This window comes from Rutidosis leptorrhynchoides, chromosome 7, assembly GCF_046630445.1.
Source record: "Rutidosis leptorrhynchoides isolate AG116_Rl617_1_P2 chromosome 7, CSIRO_AGI_Rlap_v1, whole genome shotgun sequence".
Taxonomy (NCBI): domain Eukaryota; kingdom Viridiplantae; phylum Streptophyta; class Magnoliopsida; order Asterales; family Asteraceae; genus Rutidosis; species Rutidosis leptorrhynchoides.
In genome coordinates, this window is record NC_092339.1 from 226,300,559 (window position 1) to 226,314,876 (window position 14,318).

General features: G+C 38.0%; 1 protein-coding gene across 1 annotated transcript; it reads right to left on the reverse strand.

Annotated features, from left to right (window-relative positions):
* Nucleotides 1-7,737: 7,737 nt before the first annotated feature.
* On the reverse strand, nt 7,738-8,211 carry LOC139859898 (uncharacterized). The gene has a single exon (XM_071848672.1). The coding sequence runs from the start codon at nt 8,209-8,211 to the stop codon at nt 7,738-7,740; it is 474 nt and encodes a 157-aa protein (XP_071704773.1).
* Nucleotides 8,212-14,318: the final 6,107 nt, after the last annotated feature.

The window sequence follows — 14,318 nt, forward strand, 5'->3', positions numbered from 1 at the left end:
ACTCTTTGGTGTGAGTTGGTTGTTTTAAATGCGTGGAGTGGAAACGAAAATGGATGGTTTTTTGTCTTCTCTATTCAGAATGATTTTAGAAGGAGTATCGCACCTGCACCACGTATGGTGCTTACTAACTATTGGCCTTGAAACGTGTGTCAAAACCAAGTTCTAACTCGAACCGTACACCGGTACGCTCATCAAATTAATTGACAAGGTACTGTAGATTTGATGGTTCATACAGGTACTTTGGGTCCACGAATTCCTCACGTTTTGGGAGTAGGTTTTATGCCTTGGTCATGCGTAGCCTTTTACACATTTATTCGAAAGAAAATCTTTTGACATACTTTGGGTCCCAGAATTCCACACTTTCTAAGGTAGAAGGTGTAAGTTAACCTCGGGTCATGTTTTTGAATGGTTTAACGAATTGAAGATCTAGTGGATAATTGTCTTTGGTTTGATCACCTAGATTAAAGATAGTGGTTGGTTTTTAAGGTAATAATCCTAATTACGAAATGGTAAAGGCGATGGAGGGATATCTGGAGTATGCAGATCAGGGAAATGTTGACCAAGATATCAGTTTCGACTAAGGAAAGGTAATTATGTTTATGTTAAAGCTATGATTAAAATAGTGTAGATCTGGTTGGATGAGCCAATTACACAGACCTAGTTATCTCCAGACTCTTAGAGTTCTCGTTGAGCAGTGAAAAGTATGTCACTTGGTTGTATAGTTGAAAGGTAAATATACCTCAGAGGTTATCCTTAGTAAAGTACTAAGTTTATTAGTAAGTTGAGTTCTAATCCTAACCCTCGTTATTAGTTTAGGTAACTGAATAACAATGTGTCTTGTTGAGTGAACACTGATCACAAACGGAAGGAGTCCATCAGGTCAAGTTGACAAAACATTAATATAAACTAACAACCATTTCATCATACTAATAAGATCAAACCAATCAAAACATTATGCTGCATTACAGTTGATATACTAAAACCAAAATAGATTAAAACCTAATAGATACCTGAACAATTGATATGACTTAGTCCTAACGCAACAATCAAACAAGAACATGCAATAGGTTTGGGTCACTCAGTTAAGGAACTAACTAGATCTTAATAAGCTCCTAAGAGGTCTCCTTGGAATAATCAATAGGCATACTAGGTCATTCATGTTTCAATTCCTAAGTTCCGTGTCCTAAAAGCACATTAGATGCCTCTCGGGAACTCCGGCCATACCGAGTTCATAGAATCTTTGGATACAGTATAACCAGGGGTCTTAATCCTATGAAGTAGCTAAGTTCATATGGATAGATAAGTCCTGGTCACAACCTAGGTTGTTCAATCCTTAAGATGCTAGCATACAAATCTATCGGGGTCACAAATTCAATATAACAACAGTAATTCTACTAATTTAACATAACTACGCTAATCCAAACTTCTATCATGGAAACATACAGATTAATTAAGCTAACATGGCAATATCGAAAAAAAATATTAAACATAATTGATCACAATACATGTTTAATTAATAAGACAGGCGTTTCGGATAAAAACCTAAAAAGGCCGAAGAAATCTGCCCGAGATCGCTGTGACTATCGCCAGGATATCCTCGGGATAATAAAAGCTAAGCTAGCTACTAAAAACTAACTAAAATATGTAAAATCTAAATTGAAGTACAAATTGAGTGTGTGTAAAAATGAATGTCAATGGCCCCTTAAATAGGCACAATTTTGGCTGGATACGGCTGGCAGGCCATATGGCAAAGCCGGTGGCATAGGTAAGCCGTTTTCACATGCCGGTGGCATGGTGGACTGTTTGTGATGTGGCAGGCCGTATGGTGCCCTGGTATTGTTGTTTTACTTGGTTCGTTTTGTTTGTTCTCGGGATCGTAAATTGGTTTCCGTGGTCGTAACTTGTCTTTCACCGTTTTCGCTCTAGAATCTTCATTTTAGCTCTGATTTACTTGATTCTTTTTGCATCGCCTTTGTAATTACTTAATCTACAAAGTTAACTGACAAAGACATTATTTTGGCATCAAAGCTTGGAACTTTATTGATTTAGGTCTTAATATCGGGGGTAAAAACACGACGTTTTGGCCGATATCACTGGTCATCAGTACTCAAAGCAATATCAAAAATGACTACATCACCAATAATAGTCATCTCCTCATCAGTAGTAGAAACAGTTGGTCCAGCACCAACATTAGCACCAGCATCAATAGAGGCAGTCCGTTCAATCGCATCAGCTTCTCTGACCTCTACAAGCTTAACATCTATAACATGGGAACATTTTATGTTAAAAAAAAGTAGAACCAAATAAATTTGACTCAACAATTACATCAGATATTGGTCTTTGGGACAGACTTGTGTTTTAGTCAACCCTTCGATTGAGACAAAATTTAGTGTCTGTAAGTGCAGCTGTGACTATGTTGACTCATTGGCAACACATGTTGACTCAAATTGTGTAGGAGTTGTTTCCAGTTTAGATATATTAGTGTGAGTCTTTTCATTATCCAAGTTGTAACTGGGCTGTACAGTAGCCTGAGCTAGTTTAACACGATGAAGACCCAACTCAAGTCTGCTTTGGGGGTCAAGTATGTTCTCTGGTGGTTGTACTGTCAGCAGAGGATCTTTCTTGAAGAATGTTTTTGAAAAATTTGGAGGATCCTGGTTAGAGGAATATGGGTTGTTATTCCTCCTAACACTAGTTTTAAAACCAGTCTGTTTTGGAGCAAAGATAATATCTTTAACTCCACTTTCAACATTTGTGTCAGCAGAGAAAATATTTTCAATTATGTTTGAGATTGCTGTTATTTAGTCTAGAGATGCACCAGGTTGAGACTGGTGCTTTCTCCCCTTTGGTATGCTTGGAGCCAGCTTTGCACATTTAGACTTGCCTATTACCAATAAATGGATAAGCAACGGATTCCAAAACTAGAAGTGGGTAGTCAGTATATACGACTAGGCTTGTTCTTTGTTATCAAATAGCACTAATTTCTAATACAACTACAGCTTTACCATTTTTTGGGATGGTGGCTCTTCCAGTTGTGGTAGATGGCTGCTTCTTTGGTGCTGCTGGCTACGACTGAGAATCCTCCCCCTCATCTGGTGCATATCCGTAGGAAGTCATAAGGTATGCTCCTAACTTAGTAGCAAGATAATGGAGCATTACTGGTGAAGGACCAGTATGAGGGGCAAACATCTTTTGGAATACCACCCTCTTTTAGTTTCAAGTCAGCAATCGGATCAGTGATGCTCCCATAGACATAACCTACGTTGTTTTCAAACACAAGACTTAAAAATCTTGTAAAGGGAATCAGTTCACTTCGTGTTGGTGCAACGACCATTTCAAGATGGAACACCAAGAACAGATCTGTCAATGCGGGATAATACCAGAAACGGTCAACACATGCGGGATAATAACAAGATGGAACACCAAGAACAAATCTGGCAATGGGGGATTATTTGATGTATTTGACCATGGATTCAAATCCCGAACCCTTCTTTAATTTAGGGATAGACAAAGTGTGAGCAGCGTTGCCTCTAGAAAGGCGAATACGTTCATCTGATGGTGCATGTTCTGCTTTGATGAGATTTGGGTGAAGAGCAAATAAAGCTTGTTGTTGGGGTTCCACCTGCTTCTGTGGTTGTGGTTGCTCTTGTTCCTCAGGTCGGGTCTTAGATGGGTTATTGTTGTTCTGCCATTGTTGAGTATCAGTAGATGAAGATGAAGATTTGAAGATTTGAAGATATGAAGATTTGGGAATTTTTGAGAGAGAAAAGAGTGAGTGAATTTTGATTAATCGAAGGTTTTAAAAGGAAAATGAATCACCCTATTTAAACCAAACGAATTGCTGAAAAAAGACAGCAGAGAGAAAATGGAAACTGACACCTGCAGGCGCGTGGGCATTTGTGACAGTCTGGCACATTTTTGAGGTGTAGTAGACTGTTAAAATGACGTTTAACCGGCTTGAACACTCATGAATACCATTAGGCATTAAATGCAGTAGGTTTTAATTCAAATTATAGATTTAAAAACCTCAAGATAGTTTCCGTAGTAAATACACAAATCTTTTGTTACATTTAATTTGTCGTGAATTTAATTTAAATCATTGGAATTAAATGAGGTTCATTAAAGTGATATTTTTTAAATGTTGTGAGCTATTCAATACTTTTTGTACAATTAGTGACCAATTAAAAGACCTTGTCATGCTGGGTGGTCTACACACATGCAGTAGACAGTAAAGTATGTCATACTGGTTTGTCCCGTATGCTGCGGAACCAGCACAACAATGTTGTCTTTTATCTTTAAAGTTCCAACATACCCAGCTCAGAGATGAGATAGATAATCGTTTCTCATCTAAGGGTTTTGTTAATGAGTCAGCTAACTGTTGATCAGTAGAAATGAAGTGCAGCTCCACATTTCCTTTTTGAACATGATCCCTAATGAAGTGGTATCAAACTTCAATATGCTTTGTCCTAGAGTGCATCACAGGGTTGTTGGTGATGGAAATTGCACTCGTATTATCACAGTAGATTGGAGTCTTTGTAAAATTAATACCATAGTCCTTTAGCTGGCTTTGCATCCATAGCACTTGAGCAGTACATCTACCAGCAGAGACACACTCTGCTTCTGCTGTGGATGTGGACATAGTATTTTTTTTCTTTTTGCTGCTCCAGCTGACTAGCCTGCCACCCAGTAACTAGCAGCCACCAGTAGTACTTTTTTTTGTCTATTTTACAACCTGCAAAGTCTGCATATGAGTACCAAATTAGTTCAAAAACTTGGTCTTTGGGATACCAGAGACCACGTTTGGGAGTACCCTTTAGATACCTAAATATCTTTTTTATTTCAAGCAGGCGTGACTCTTTAGGATCTGCTTGATATGTGGCACAGAGACATATAGAAAACATAATATCTGGTATGTGATCAATCCTAAATTAGATGTTAAGACCTAATTTAGGAATTGAGTGCAATGAGGGGTGGATGGTGGTGTTGTTATTATTTTTGGGACCTTATGATCGTCTTTCACTTAGATTCAAGTGATCATTCATCATGTCCCAGTCTTGATTGCATTACCTTGGCTCAATTATGATTGATACTTGGGCGTAGTCACAAGTGAATCACAAAGACCAGAGCAATTGCACAGAATTAACAACCTAAAATGAGAGGCCAAGCTCCCTAATTATAGGTTTAGGATATCTGTGGAATCAATGTTCGCGCAGAGTTAGCAGATCCCCAGCATTTATGCGGGACATCTTCGCAATCTCAATTTATGCGGGCATCCACAATGTCATTGCGAAATATGCAATTACTTGTCTATTTGCACGGTTCTGTTTGTACTTGCCTTTGAATTGCCTTTTGCACTTGAAATATACATATATATGCCTATATATATGATCAAGTCTCCCCAGTTTATTGTGTTATATTTACGCAGGAAATATAACATAATAAACTCTAAAAAAAATGTAGTTCAAAAATGCTTTTAAATTTGTTCCGCAAACTTTTATACCACAATGGGATTTCTCGCATGAATAATGTTACCGTTAGACTTGCAGTAGAACAACAGCTATATATCTTCCTGAAGCATTTTATGCGTTTTATGACTGTTAAATGGAACCGTTACAAAGTTAATTCACCTATAAATATCAGTGAATCATCATTTAGTAAAATTCACATTGCCATCTTATTTTCTTTCGCAATCTTAACTCATTAAAACATCCTTTCTTTTTAGCAATCTTTGTAACTTTTCCAACTGCTAATCATGAAGATTCAAGAACTTAGCCAAAAGGAGAACCCCAAAAACTTTATTGCTTCACGAATTAGAAGCCCAAAGCTAAAACTCGTTCCTCCTCTACCAAAAAGGCTGCGGTGGCTTCTTCAGCCGCAGATACAGATAAGAAACGCAAGTATGTTTCTTTAACTGCACCAGAGCCAAAACGCACTCGATCAACCACTAAGGACTTGACCGAGACTCCAATTTTTTCAGATTACTCCTCTGAAGCAAAAACTCGTAAGTTTATTTATCTCTTCCATTCGCGTAGCAATTTCACAATTTATTATTGTGCATATTTTGCTCCTAATTAATACATTCAATTTAAGATTCATTTTTTGCAGCTGAGCAATCCAGCATTCCTCCAGAATTTAGTCGCTTATCTCTTGCCAAAATTGATGATACATTTCGCACTCCTCCAAACCCAATTAGTTAAGTTAAGATTGATGGGTTTCCTGGATATCTTTGCGCTTCTCCATCTGCTGCAGAGGAGCAATATCAAAAAATGAAACTGCGATTCCCGACGATCTGCGCCATGAATTTGCAAAGCTTAATTCTGCCGAAGCACATAACTGTTTTGTGCAGAACTTCTACATGGCCTTTAACTAGGCCGCTAATAGGATTTCTCGTCAAGAGAAATTTTATAACTTTTTAAGGAGCGAGAAGCTCAAGTTTGAAGAGGAGCGCAAGAGAGCAGCCAATGTTCAGAAACAATGTTCCACCCTTTCTACAGACCTCAAGATTGCAAATGAGGCTGTGGTAGAGCTTAAAAAACAATTGTCTGCAAAGGCAATTGAAGAGTAAAAACTGATGGCGTCCCTTGAGGACGTAAAAAAAGATCTTGACGAGCGCACTTCTGAGCGCGATGGAACAACTTTCTCTAAAGTTGCTTCACAACGGGAATTTACAAGGCTGCACCAACACTTAACTGTGTTTGCACAAAATGTTATGGACTCTCACTCTGTTTTTGAGAGATTTGATGTTAACGTTGCTGCACTTTAGCAACTTGAACGCGTTAAATTTTTAGCTCGTCTTGCCAAAGTATGCGAGATACCAGATCCGCTGCTAGATGATATAGCAAATATGATCTGCAGCATCAAAAAGGTGGATGAGGTTTACGAGCAAGCCAAGTCGGATATTAGTGAGATTCCCATCCCGCAGGTTATTGCCATCAGCAAGAGCCGAGGACATTATGAAACTCGACCTTAGCAAAAATACGGATGAACAAGCATAGTAATTTCGTGCTTTTATATTATTTTGTAATAGGTCACGCAGTTGTCTCTACGTTTTAGTAATAAAAGTTCCATTTATCATATTCAATTGCAATTGTTTATTTTATAGCGCTTTGTTTCAATTTATATTCGTAATCGCTAGACTTGTCCTTTGCAATTTCGATATTCGTTATTGTGCACATAACAAATATTTACTGTTGCGAAATAATCTTATTACAGTATAATCAATATACATTATGAATCTTCTAAGTCCGCTGAAACGATCCTTAGGCAAAAATTTACGTTTAAAATACACCAATTGTGTTATAGCGAAGCATCTAAGTTGGGCAGATTCACAACTTAGGAAAATAATATATACTGGTTCCATCATTTCGCTAACACTTGTATTATAAAGTATGTTCCATTATATCGGTCTTTTCCTTCGCTGTTATAAATACTGCCTGTATAAGTATTTTGCATGGACTTTAACCATTTTGAAAAAAGTATTAAATCGCAAACAAATTATCGATCCTTAACAAAGAAGTAAATAGTTATTATTTGTTTGCAATCAACTGCATATACACTTCTGATTACAGATTTACAATATTTCTATACTTGCGTGTAAATCATTGTGCAATTAACAACTTATGCATAATATTTTTTTAACAGCGTAGCGTGCCATGCATTAGGGATGATTCTTCTTTCGGTGTATGCGAGCTTATAAGAACCAACCGCATTTATTGCTATTATTTGGTAGGGACCTTCCTAATTGGGTCCCAATTTACCAACATTTTCTGCTCGACTTGCCTCATTGTTACGCAAAACCCACTCACCAACATCAAAGGCTAAAGCAAGCACCTTTTTGTTATAATATTTCGTAATCTGTTGTTTATTATTCGCTTCTCTTATTGCAGCCATTAATCTGCATTCCTCCACAAAATTCAAAATTTCGCACAAAGCATCATTATTCTCAGTCTCATCAAAATTGGCAACCCTATGTGTTGGCACAAAACTTTCTGCGGGAAACATTTCCTCCAAGCCATACACTAATCTAAAGGGTGTTTCGCCAGTGCTTATCTTAAATGTTGTGCGATGTGCCCATAGCACATTGGATAGTTCATCAACCCATCCAGTCCGGTTTTTATTTAAGCACTTTTTAATGACGTTAAAAATATCGCGATTAGTAACTTCGCATAACCCATTGGCTTGCGGATGCGCAACAGATATAAATTTTTGCATAATGTTCAATTCTCTGCACCAACTTTAAAGGGGTCTTTTGCTATATGCACCCCATTATCACTTACAAATTCACGAAAAATACCAAATCGACAAATGATATACTCCCAAACAAAGTTTCGCACTTGCACTCCTGTGATTGTACGCAATGCTTTAGCTTCCACCCACTTGGTGAAATAGTCGATTGCAATAATTAAAAACTTCACGTTTCCTTCGCCTGCAGGAAATGGCCTGACAATATCAAGTGCCCATTAATAGAATGACCATGGCGAACTTACTGGAATCATATCGTGCCTTGATTTCCTGTTCTGCGGCCATGCATTTGGAAACTTTTACACCTCTTAACTATTTTTGCCACATCGCGATACAGGGTTGGCCAAAAGTAACCTAGTCGTATGATTTTAGATGCAATAGTCTTATAGTCAGAATGCAGTGCACAAGAGCCGCTATGCACTTCATCAATGATCATCTCTGCCTCTGCGGGCCCAACACAGTGCATTAGTGGTCCGTAATAAGATTTGCGGTACAAGATGTCATTTTCAATGGTATACATAGGTGACCTTATGCGTTCTAATCTTGCTTCATTTTTGTCTTCTGGCAACGTGTTATTGCGCAGATTTTCAATAATTGGATGCATCCAATTTGGTTGCACTTCCTCAATTTCCGCAACAACTAATCCAACATCAATTGCTTTGTTGGGCAACTCCTCCACCCAAACTTGCTTTTGAAAATGAGAAAAAGTTAAGGCTGCAAGCTTACTTAAGGCATCTGCCTTTTTGTTTTGGCTTTTTGAAACTTGCGCGAGCTCAAAGTGCTCAAACTTTGCTGCAGTTTCTCTCAACAATTTCAAGTACTTTTTGTAACACCCCAGCTTAACATGACCACAATATTGTCCGCTTTGCCCGCAGGCGCAAGGCTTTTTCTTGGCGACCACACACGAGAAGCACTTTCCCAGGAGGTCACCCATCCTGGTAGTGCTCTCACCCGAGCACGCTTAACTGCGGTGTACTCACACATCTACTCTGCCTGTGGTCCCAAAACGCGTTCCCATGATCACTCATGTCCGTGGGCGATGTGGGATTTTCCTAGGGTGTTACATTCACCCCCTTAGGGACTCATCGTCCTCGATGAGGTTTGCCCCACCACCCCCACCAGCACATGAGTGACTCTGATACCATTCTATAACACCCCAGCTTAACATGACCACAATATTGTCCGCTTTGCCCGCAGGCGCACGACTTTTTCTTGGCGACCACACACGAGGAACACTTTCCTAGGAGGTCACCCATCATGGTAGTGCTCTCACCTGAGCACGCTTAACTGCAGCGTACTCACACATCTACTCTGTTTGTGGTCCCAAAACGCGTTGTGTCATTTAAGCGTGGGTATTACCTTATAATTCCATGATCACTCATGTCAGTGGGCGATGTGGGATTTGCCTAGGGTGTTACACTTTTGCATGGAAAGCTCATGGGCATCAAAGGAGTCATTAAACTGATTAGAAACCAACTGCGAATCAACATATGCAATCAACTTAGTGATGTTCAATTTATGCGCAAAGCACGTAGCGCCTCATATTCAGCTTCATTATTTGTAACATTAAAATTGAAGCGCAATGCATATGTATGTTCTTCACCACTTGAGCTTATTAAAATTAACCCCGCGCCTGCGCCTTCTACACATGATGCACCATCAATAAATAAATTTCATGTTTCACCTTGCGCAGGCTTCAATTATGTTCTTTCATGTGGCACTTCCAATTCGCCCGTCATTTCTTCAAGATAATCCGCCAAAACTTGTCCCTTTACAAAAGTTTGTGGTAGGCAAGTTATTTCATACGACCCCATTTCAATTGCTCATTTAGCAAGCCTTCCAGATATTTCAAGCTTATTTAGAACTTGTTTAATCGAAAAATCAGTTAAAACATGAATAGGATGCCCTTGAAAATACCTCCACAGTCTTCTTGAAGTTAACAACAATGTGTATACAAAATTTTCCATTGGTACATAATTGATTTCACTTACAAAATAAATTGGTTTCTGCGTTTTCTCACTTTCCGCAGCCAATACTGACCAAAAAGCTTGATTCGCAATTGAAACATAAAGATAAAGAACTTCGCCTTTTATTGGCGCAGTTAACGTACGCAGCGTTGCCAATAGTTGCTTCATTTCTTGAAATGAACTTTCTGCATCCGCAGTCCACACAAAATTCTTCTAACTCAAACATCCTTTTAGCGTTTTAAAGAATGGCAATTGTCGCTCCGCAGCCTTTGACAAGAACCTAGTCAAAGCCGCCAATTTGCCTGTTAAACTTTGCACTTCTTTTAATGTTTTTTGCGCTATCATGTTTTCAATCGCGGATATCTTTTTGGGATTAGCCTTAATGCGTTGCTTTGTAATATAATATCCCAAAAAAAATTTCCTTCTGTTTCGCCAAAACTACACTTTGACGTATTTAACTTCATGTTAATTCTTCGCAGATTTTGGAATGTTTCTTCGATGTCTTGCAACATTTGATCTTGTGTTTTGCTCTTGATTACCAAATCATCCACATATGCTTCCAGATTGCGCCCATTTGGACTTTCGAATGCGCTATCTATCAAGCGTTGATATGTAGCGCCATCATTCTTAAATCCAAATGGCATCCTGATATAATAATATACGCCTTTGCCCGTATGAAACGCAGTTTTATCTTCATCTTCCTCCGTCATTGGTATTTGATGATATCCTTTGTAAGCGTCCAAAAAGCACTTAAAAGGATATTTGTGACGCCCCATATAAAACCATCATGTACGAATCGTCAACAACATGTCCATTACATGGTATAATACAACATGTTGTTTTAAAACAAGTTTTGCATTCATGAAAAGATAACGTTTTACAAAAGCTAACGTGACACGAAGGTCGTTACAAAGCCATTATTCAAAATAACATAGGGTGCGAATGAAAAATAAAAGTTCCATGATTGAGACATCTCTAAGTAATGCAGGGGAAATCTAACATAGCGAGTCTGTAACAGCAAGTATATAACACCAAGATAGCAAGTCTAACAGCGGAAGCAACAACGTCTAAGCACCTGAGAAATACACGCTTAAAAGTCAACACGAATGTTGGTGAGCTATAGTTTGTATTCAGTAATGTAATGTAGACCACGAGATTTCGTATTCCAAAACAGTATGAAAAAGTATATGCTTATCTGTGGGCACCCGGTAACTAACTTAACATAATATTAATACTCCCTAAAAGTACACTTGGCGAGTGTGTATGTCCTCGAAGTATCAAACACTCGTTAAATGCTAGCGCGACTAGCCCGAGTGGGGATGTCAAACCCAATGGATCAATATCTAATATTCGCGTTCACCTGTTCAAAAACCAATGATAAATGTTACCGTGCTAAGGGGAATGTTTGTGCCGTTATATCACCCACATATATGTAAAGTTTAAGTACTCGTGTCTAGTTTGTAAAACATAAAAAGCGCATGTATTCTCAGTCCCAAAAATAGTAAAGTAAAAAAGAGAAGCTATAACTCACAGTGAATAAGCAGTAAAAGTCGATAGGAAAAGTATGCAGGTAGTAAGTCGGTCCGAAAGTTCGTCAACCTAAGTCAAAGGTCACTAAGTCAGTATATTGTCCCAAAAGGTTTAAAAGTACGTAAGTAAAGTCCTAAACATCATCATTGTCATCATCATTCTTAAAAGATAAAGTAAGTTTTCAAAAAGAAAAGAGATCGAAACAAAAGGCTGATTTCGAAAAGCTGCTACGACCTCTATACAAAATGAAAAGACGTGTTGTCAGTGGCCAAGGCTCCGTATGTGAGTCCTCTAACATCTATCCAATTTTCAGAACCTAACTCATCTTCGATTGACTGTGGCGACGGTTTAAGTGCGAGTAGGTCAGAATTTTTCAGCACGTCATTACAAAGGCGTAGTGACTTTCGGAAGGCTATAAATCCTAAACCGTATATCGGATTTAGGCAAACAAGTGCTCCGGTGGGTTTCTTGGTGCTTGATGCTCATCACGGTTCTCATCCTTGATGCGTGTAAGCTTCAAGTGTACAATTCTTTGATGTTTTAGCATCACTTTGACCAAGCTTCAACCATCAACACACAACTAAGAGTAAAAGCTAACATTCTACAAGTTTTGAACATCAAGATTGCCTTTTTATTGCATAAACCCAATAAAGCTTCAACCTTTGTCCTTTTTACACAAGTTTATGCATCTTCATCATATGAGATGATGAAGACTTGATATTTATCATCACAACAATCACAAAAAGGTTCCAAGTAAGTGAGATCTACAATAATAACTTAGATCTGAAGTATTAAGAAAACCCTAAGCTAGAAAGCTTGGATCTTTACTAGATTAATGAGACCATAAGCTAAAGAGCTAAGATCTAATGAAAGTAATGAGACCATAAGCTAAAAAGCTAAGATCTTTAACAAAATAATGAAACCCTAAGCTAAAAAGCTTGGATCTTTAATGTTCTTGAAGATCTTTAAAGCAAAAGGCTAGATCTTCAAGTTACATGAAGATCATAAACACAAGTTTTGATCTTTATAACAAAATACAGAAATCATAAGCTAGAAAACCTAGATCTAACAAGTAAATGAAGATTCAAAGCTAGAAAGCTTGAATCTTTCATGTTCTTGAAGGAATCAAATCCAAGTTTGAATCTTCAAAATATAACAAGATCAAAAAGCTAAAAAGCTAGATCCTTTAATGATGATGATGATGTCGACATTAAGAAGAGATGAAGAAGAAGAAGAAAATTTAGAACTTACACTTTTTAGAGTAAGAAAGACTAGAGAGAGAATTAGAGAGTAAGTGTGTGTAATTTTTGAATGAGGTCAAGTGTGAAATGTGAGGAATTAGCATGGTATTTATAGGAGGTGATGGGGTGGCATGGTGGTGGTGACCATCGGCCATAGGGGGGGACAAGGGGTATAAACTTTTGCCTTTTGGTTAATGGTTGTCTAATGTTGGTGCTTATGTTGTGATCCCATGCAACAATTGTGATTATGGTTAATAAAAATGCTAGTATGTTCCCTCTAATAAATGGGCATTTGTCTTACATTTATATGGGTCATAAAATATTAAAATTGGGCTAATTAAATGGTCCATTAACTAGAATAGGGTGGGCTAAAGTCCAACAAGGTAGAAAGTACAACAAGACTAACTAGTGAGCATAAGTAAATTACTAAGCGTAATTAAGCAACCAAAAGCCCAAGTAATTGTTATTAGAAAATAACAATTAGTATTACGTAGTCATAATATTCCAATTATGACCAAAGTCAAACGTGTATCAAAATACATAGCTCATTTTCAACGTCAAGTGACACTAACGGTCATAAAAGCATTCGGGGATCAAGTTAAGTAACTAAGTAATGGCACGTTGTATGGTATTAACGAAGGTAATTAATCATGAAATAAGATCTCAGAATATAATATAGCTCAGTACGCACAAATACACAGTTTTGCAGGAAGTAACAAGCACAAAAACAAGTCGAAAAAGTCGGGTCGTTACATTACCCACCTGTTAATGAAAATTTCGTCCCGAAATTTTCAGCTGAGGTAGACGGTAGAGTTGTGAAGAGGTGAGGATACTTCTGCATCATCTGATCCTCTCATTCCCAAGTAAACTCGGGTCCTCGTTTAGCATTCCAACGAACTCGAACAATTGGAATCTTGTTGCATTTCAAGGTTTTGACCTCACGGTCCATAATTTTAACAGGTTCTTCCACGAAGTGGAGTTTATCATCAATCGTAAGCTCCTCAAGTGGTATGACAAGTTCTGGTTCAGCAATACACTTCTTCAAATTCGACACGTGAATAGTGGGATGAACATCACGCAACTGAGTCGGAAGATCCAAACGGTAAGCAACGGGTCCAACACGCTCTAAGACTTCAAAAATACTAATATATTGTGGATTTAGCTTCCCACGCTTTCCTGAACGGATTACACATTTCCATGGTGCAACTTTCAACATCACTCGGTCACTGATGTGCATAGAGGTGTATACGAAATAGTTATATTTTTACAACAAAATACTATTAAATACGATACAATTTTACACAAGTTATTTATTTATTTATAGATTGGATATGCCTAA

Bases quoted from the DNA above. Each gene is read 5' to 3' on its own strand.
- LOC139859898 (XM_071848672.1), bottom strand. From the start codon at position 8,211: ATGCAAAAATTTATATCTGTTGCGCATCCGCAAGCCAATGGGTTATGC.